The sequence below is a fragment of the Triticum aestivum genome, chromosome 7A (assembly GCF_018294505.1).
Source record: "Triticum aestivum cultivar Chinese Spring chromosome 7A, IWGSC CS RefSeq v2.1, whole genome shotgun sequence".
Classification (NCBI taxonomy): domain Eukaryota; kingdom Viridiplantae; phylum Streptophyta; class Magnoliopsida; order Poales; family Poaceae; genus Triticum; species Triticum aestivum.
Window position 1 is genome coordinate 711,085,955 of NC_057812.1, and position 7,392 is coordinate 711,093,346.

The 7,392-nt window shown below is 46.4% G+C and overlaps 1 protein-coding gene across 1 annotated transcript; it reads left to right on the top strand.

Moving 5' to 3' along the window:
• Positions 1-685: 685 nt before the first annotated feature.
• On the top strand, positions 686-2,524 carry LOC123149583 (dolabradiene monooxygenase). The gene is made up of 2 exons (XM_044569270.1): positions 686-1,582; positions 1,684-2,524. The coding sequence occupies exons 1-2, from the start codon at positions 686-688 to the stop codon at positions 2,335-2,337; spliced, it is 1,551 nt and encodes a 516-aa protein (XP_044425205.1). The 3' UTR covers positions 2,338-2,524.
• Positions 2,525-7,392: the final 4,868 nt, after the last annotated feature.

Here is a 7,392-nt window from a genome sequence, read left to right on the forward strand (position 1 = left end):
CCCGGCCCGAAGCCCGGCCCGGCCCGATGTTTGGCCAGGTATACTCCTAGTCTTCGGATGATAGCACAAGAGAGCAGCTAGGGCGCGCCCCTTATCCGCAACAGTTCCCTTTGGACTACCGACGAAGCAATGGTACAAACTATATGTTGGGGGCCTTTTTTGCGTTCTTACTTTTTATTTGAACGATGGCAGCGATAATTATATATGTTGGAGATGCTCTGAGATTTGAGTATTTTTGAATAGGAGAAATTCAGCGAACCAATCTCTAGTTAGATGATTAGGGGAACAGTGGTATTCTAGTCCATCAGTTTTCAAGTCATGGTGCTCGCATTATCATGCATTTATTTCAGGATTTTTTGACAATGCGCGTTCAGTGGGAGGAGAAGTTTCCATCGACTACAAGGCTTCCACGGCAACTTCATCAATCTCAACATGATATTCCAGCTCAGTTTTTTGAATATGCTCGTAGAGGTAGGATGTGCGTGTGTATTCATAAGGATAGGTGTACACCTGTATATATGAGTGTGTCGAAACAAATGCATGGCCGGGCTTTTGTCCATTCCTCCACTCGCATCTTTGATTTCATACCTAGGTCGCATGTTCTTTGATGCTCACAGCAAACCATGGAGTGTACCGCCCGTCTATATATGAAGCCGCACACTGATTGGTCAATGGCATCACGAAAATGGAGGACGCCGTGTACCTCGTCCTGGCCCTCGCGTCGCTGCTCGTCGTGCTGATCACCAGGCGGTGGAGGCGCAGCCCGGCGGACGGCGAGGGCAAGCTGCGGCTGCCGCCAGGGCCGTGGACGCTGCCGGTGATCGGCAGCATGCACCACATCGCCGGGGCGCTCCCGCACCAGGCCATGCGCGACCTGGCGCGGCGGCACGGCTGGCCCGTCATGCTGCTCCGGCTCGGCGAGGTGCCCACGCTGGTGGTGTCGTCCCGGGAGGCCGCGCGCGAGGTGATGAAGACCCACGACGCCGCCTTCGCCACGCGCCCACTGAGCTCCACCGTGCGCGTGCTCACCAACGGCGGCCGGGACATCATCTTCGCGCCCTACGGGGAACACTGGCGCCAGATGCGCAAGATCGCCGTTACGGAGCTCCTCACGGCGCGGCGAGTGCTCTCCTTCCGTGCCATCCGAGAGGAGGAGGTCGGCGCCATGCTCCGGGCCGTCGCGTCGGCCGCCGGGGAGGGGGAGACGATCGACATGCGCGCGCGGCTGTCGGTGCTCGTGGCGGACACCACGGTGCGCGCCGTCATGGGCGACCGGTGCAAGGACCGCGACGTGTTCGTCCGGGAGCTGGACCGCTCCATCGGCCTAGCCGGCGGGTTTAACCCGGCCGACTTGTGGCCGTCGTCGCGGCTCGCCGTCTGGGCCAGCGGCGCCGTCCGCCGCGCCGAGGAGTGCCGCGACATCGTGTTCGGGATCCTGGACGGCATCATCGCTGAGCACCAGCAGAGGATGGGCACCGTCGACGGCGACGACGAGGACCTCATCGACGTGCTCCTGAGGGTGCAGAACGACGGCAGCCTCCAGCTCCCTCTCGACATGGACTCCATCAAAGCCGTCATCTTCGTAAGCAACCTCCAACGCGTACATAGTATCTCGCTCTGCCATGTCATCAGCGCGCACTACACTAACCGTTTCTTTCTCGCGCGCATATATAATATACGCAGGACATCTTCGGCGCCGGCAGCGAGACATCGGCGACGACGCTGGAGTGGATAATGGCGGAGCTGGTGAAGAACCCGAAGGTGATGAAGCGGGCGACGGCGGAGGTGCGGCGAGCCTTCGAGGCCGGCGGCAAGGTGGTGGAACAAAAGCTCGGCGAGCTGGTGCCATACCTGCACCTGGTGATCCGGGAGACGTTCCGGCTGCACGCCCCGGTGCCGCTGCTGCTCCCGCGGGAGTGCCGGGAGGAGCCGGCGTGCCGGGTGGTGGGCTACGACGTGCCGCGGGGCACGCAGGTGCTGGTCAACGTCTGGGCGCTGGGCCGCGACGAGCGGTACTGGCCCGACGCGCCCGAGGAGTTCCGGCCGGAGCGGTTCGAGGCCGAGGGCGGCGGGTCGGCGGCGGGGGTGGACTTCAGGGGCGCGGACTTCGAGCTCCTGCCGTTCGGCGCCGGGAGGAGGATGTGCCCCGGGATGGCGTTCGGGCTGGCCAACGTGGAGCTGGCGCTGGCCAGCCTGCTGCTGCACTTCGACTGGGAGGCGCCCGGCGTGGCTGACCCGGCCGAGTTCGACATGACCGAGGCGTTCGGCATCACCTCGCGGCGGAAGGCCGGCCTCCTGCTCCGCCCCGTCCTGCGCGTGCCCGTCCCCGGTGTCTAGCTAGTTGATTCACGTGCATGTGTGTACTCCCTCGGTACTTAAAAGAGTGTATTTTCAATTTTATTAAAGAGTCAAATTATCTCAAAGTTTGATCAAGTTTGTACAGAAATATAACAATGTTTGTGAAAATAAATAGTTATATATAATGAAAATATATTTTATCATGAATCTAGTGCTATTAATTTAATGTTATAAATGTTGGTGTGTTATTGTATAAATATGATTAAACATTAAAAAAATGAATTTTCAATAAAGTTGGCAGTACACTCTTTAAAGGATGGAGGAAGTATGCGAAAAACAAGCCATCGTCAATGTATTTGGTTGGTTCAGTTTGTGGTTGTTGAATCTACTTGACAGTGTGATGTAAAATAACGGGAGATGGACTTGTTAAAAAAAGACAAGTATGATTTTTCTAGCAGGCCCGGTTTCTACCAGATAGTGGGATGGCGCATATTTCGTTTGGGGATGTGTGCATGTATCGCTCTATTATGGCAATATCACATATTGTGTGACACATACACATCATACTACCTTCTCTCTTCTTCAATCAAGTTAATTTTTTTATCCATCTTGTGTGACATGTGGGACAGCTAGCGAGGAAGCCTCACAATAGAGTGACCGGCGGGTATGTTTGAAGTAAAAAAGTAGTATTACATCCCATCAACCCATACTTTTCAGCCTGATTACATAGTTTGTAGTATCAATTATATCTTTTGAACAAAATATCAGATTGACAAACCGTTTGGACATTAGTACTCACGATATTTAAGACTTCAAAACAAGATCAATTTTGGACACGCTTGTTTTTTCTTCAAATTCAAATTATTCTTCTGTTGCATGTTTTCAATGCTTTTTCATTCTGAATATTGGGTACTATTTCATTTAGGTTTCGTTTCTATTGTTGGAGTCTTGAAATAAGTTTTCATATCATTTTGTTAAATTATCTTTCATGATTAGGCTGAGTTCTAAAGGTGGTTTCATACTTTCCTATACAATTTCATTTATGTGGCACCGCTATTTTACATGTTTTTTTTATTTTTTTTATGCATTCGGTTTTGCATGTTTTTTTTTCATTGTTTCATTCTATACATCATTAATGTTTCATCTTTGATTTTCATTTTCCGTGTATTATACAAAGTTGATTGCATATTTATATAAAAAATGTTCATCATATATTGAAGAAAATATTCACCCTATATTAACAAAATGTTCAACATATTTTTTTTAAATGTCCATTGTATTTAAAAATATTCAGCATATATAAAAGAATGTTCAATATCTATTTAAATATTGTTCAGTGTATATCACGAAAATGTTCAGTGTGTATATAATATTTGTTCAGCATATATCACAAAAAATTTCTGTGCGTATTTTAAAAAACTAGCATATTTTAACAAATTGTTCAATGTACCATCATGTGCACCACCCTCCCAGTAACGACAATTTTGGCATGCATCGACGCTCCAGGAGTATGGCACCAAGAAGATGCCGCCTGCTTGCCAGCTGCAAAGGTTGTCCGCCTTAACAATTGGCTAGCTTCTGTCATGCATCGGCTGGTAGCTAACTACTATGATTAGCATAATAACACGTCTTTGTCCTCTTTGGGTAAAGAATTTGGCAGCTAGCACCAAAGAACGTGCGCAAGAATCAACGGAACTCAAACAAGAAATGCGTGTCTCAAATAACGAAAACGGTGTACCAGGTCTAGCGATGGGGATTGTGTGATGTGACCTCCGGCCGGCTGCCGGCCTGCATGGGCTCAATTCCATTCTTTTTTCTATCTCTAGTACTACCAAAGGCAAAGACAGCTACGATATAATAGTGTGTGGAATTGAAGCGATTAGAAAAACTATAGTTGCTTTGTAAATCTAACATGAAGGATGTAGATGCTTGAGGCAATCGAGATGACTATCTTTAGTTTAGCTTCTTGTTTTTCTCCCAGCTGGAAACGTTAATCGTCACTTGCTCGCCGTGTTCTAGACTTATTGGGCGCGTTTTGGTATTGTGATTGATTGTGATAATTTTCCGGACTATTTTCGCCAAGTTTATCATTCGGTTAGCCAGCCATTTCTTGCATTTGTGGCTATTTTGTACATCTTATTGTAATACAAAGTCATCTGTTCCATGATAGCGGTCTTTTCGTTGGCGGTAAGTCCCACTCATTGGCCAGGTGGCAAGGTCACAACATTTTCTAGCTGAAACACACAGTTGTTGCCTCGTATTTCTTGTCATAGGGATAAATTAGTTTTATATCACTCGAACAAAGTCCCATCCTCAACTTCCTCCCTACATGGCCTCGTTTCTCGGCCACTGGTGGCCCTTTGGCCGTGCCATTGAAATTGGCGAGCTGTGACAACCCCACCTTACTCATTCCCGCCCTTCCCACCCACTTGCCGTCACCACATGCACTTCTATAAGAGCATCTCCAGCCGCGCCCCCAACAGGCCCCCCAGGCCTCCAGGCCACATACACCTTTAGTCCCGGTTTGAGACACGAACCGGGACTAAAGGGTGCCCTTTAGTCCCGGTTCATGTTTCAAACCAGGACTAAAGGTCCCATTTTCAAACTCTACACACACACACCCTCCCCTCCCTGTGGATCGCCTTTTCAGTTTCGTAAAAAACAAAAGAAATAATAAAAACTTCAAAAATTAAAATCCTTCAAGATGTAGTTATGTTACTACATCTACTAGTTAGGAAATTTTAAAAACTTAAATTTGAACATGTTTTGCAAAAAGTGTAGGAAATGTAAGACGTCTATAACTTTTGCATACGATGTCGGAAAAAACGTATTATATATCAAAATGTTCAGCATGAAAATCCGCATCCGATTTTGACAGCCTACGGTCGGTTTGCAATTTTTTAGAACCCTCAAATTCTAAAAGGGAAAAAAAGTTATGCTCAAATTTCAGTTTTTTTTGAATTTTCGTTAAATCTACTTATTCAAGAAGTATTAGTGTTACTAAATAATTATTCAAGAAGTATTAGTGTTACTAAATAATTATTCAAGAATATTAATGTTACTAAATAATTATTTCAGTTTTTTTGAATTTTGGTCAAATCTGGTCAAACTATGGTCAAACTACTTATTCAAGAAATATTAGTGTTACGGAATAATTATTTCAGTTTTTTGAATTTTGGTCAAACTGCGGTCAAACTATGGTCAAACTGTGGTCAAACTACTTATTCAAGAAATATTAGTGTTACTAAATAATTATTATTTTTTAGAACAATAGTTTCAAACTCAGACAGTGAAATGTGTGACTTCATGCTCAAGCTAAACTCCTGAGGGTTAATAGGATTGACATCTTACTATTGTCAGAAAAATAACAAGTGTAGACTTGGAAACAAGGGAGGATAGAACCCGAAAGTTAAGCGTGCTCAGGCTGGGGTAGTGAGAGGATGGGTGACTATTCGGGAAGTTAGATGATGAGGTGTGTTTAGAGATTAGAGGTTAAATTGAGTAGTGATGAGGGGTGATTAGAGATTAGAGGTTAAAATAATTCAGAAATTTAAAAATCAGGAAATTTTTTCCAAAAAAAAGTTTTGATTTTTTCCTTCATAAAATTACCTTTAGTACCGGTTGGTGTTACCAACCGGGACTAAAGGTGGACCTCCAGGCAGCGGCCACGTGGAGGGCCTTTAGTCCCGGTTCGTATAAGAACCGGGACTAAAGAGGGGGGCTTTAGAACCGGGACTAAAGGCCCTCTAGAACCGGGACAAATGGGCCTTTTTCTACTAGTGTGTGATGCTGATGCAATATTGAATATCCCAATCAGGCAAGGTGGAGGTGAGGATTTTCTAGCTTGGGCTTTTGAGAATTCTGAAACTACACTGTAAAATCGGCGTACCGTGCTCTAACGACTCAAAAAGAGCATACATCTCTAGAGAAAGGGACGGCTACCGACACCTCATGGAATGATGAACAGTTGTGGAAGTCACTTTGGATGCTTAATGTTGTCCCGAAAGTGAGAGTGTTCTGGTGGAGGGTTCTTCACGGTATTCTCCCAGATGAACATACACTAAAGAGATGACATATCAGCGAGATTAGTAGATGCAATATCTGCTTAGCTATGGAGGAAGATCTTCAACATGCTCTAATCCATTGTTCTCATGCCCAACGTTTTTGGGTGGAAGCAAGGGTGTGGTTTGATATACATCTCCACAGGTTACATCTGAACTCTTGGTCTAGAGACATTCTCTGTGATCCTAGATTTTCGGACAAAGACAGACCACTCATCATTACTATTATGTGGTCTATTTTTCACTCCAAAAATAGAATTAAACACAATGAAGATGGAACCGATCCGATGACTTCTATGCGCATGACCAAGGAGTCCCTTGCGATACTGGAGCTACCGCAGAATCTTCCACTTAGTCCTTCCTGGACATGGATGGCACCCACCTGAACTTGGTCAGATAAAAATTACAACGGATGGTGCGATCAACTCTGATGCTTGCATGGCGGGTGCAGATGGTTTGGCCCGGTCTGATTCTGCCTTACTGGGTTCTTGGTGTAAACCGTATTCGGGGATCACTGGCCCATTGATTGCCGAAGCAATGGCTTTTGCATGATGGTGTGCTTTTTGCAAAACTCCGAGGTTACACACATGTGATCATGGAGGTGGACTGTCTAAAGATGGTCAATCTCTGAAACACTTGCCACAATTCTCGCTCAATTGTGGCTTTTATTTTAGTTGAAATCGGAGAGCTAGCTAATGATTTTTTTTATGAGTCAACATGCAAATCAGTCAACTAATATCCTGGCTCATCTTTGTGCTAGACGTGCCTGCACATTGAATGTGGCGGAGAGCTGGCTCAATGAAATCCTGAACTTTCTCGTCACCAGCTTGCTAGCTGACTGTACGAGGAATGCCTTTGTTTGAATAAAAGCTCTCTAAATTGCCAGAAAAAAAAGCGCCCCTAAACTTTATTATCTCAGCAGTCAGCACCCCATTCTTCGGCCCAGACACGAAGCCCAGAGAGGGCCCAAGCGGCCTGACGGCGACGGCCCAGTTATACAATGAAACCGCAGCAGCCCAAGCGGTTCGCCGTT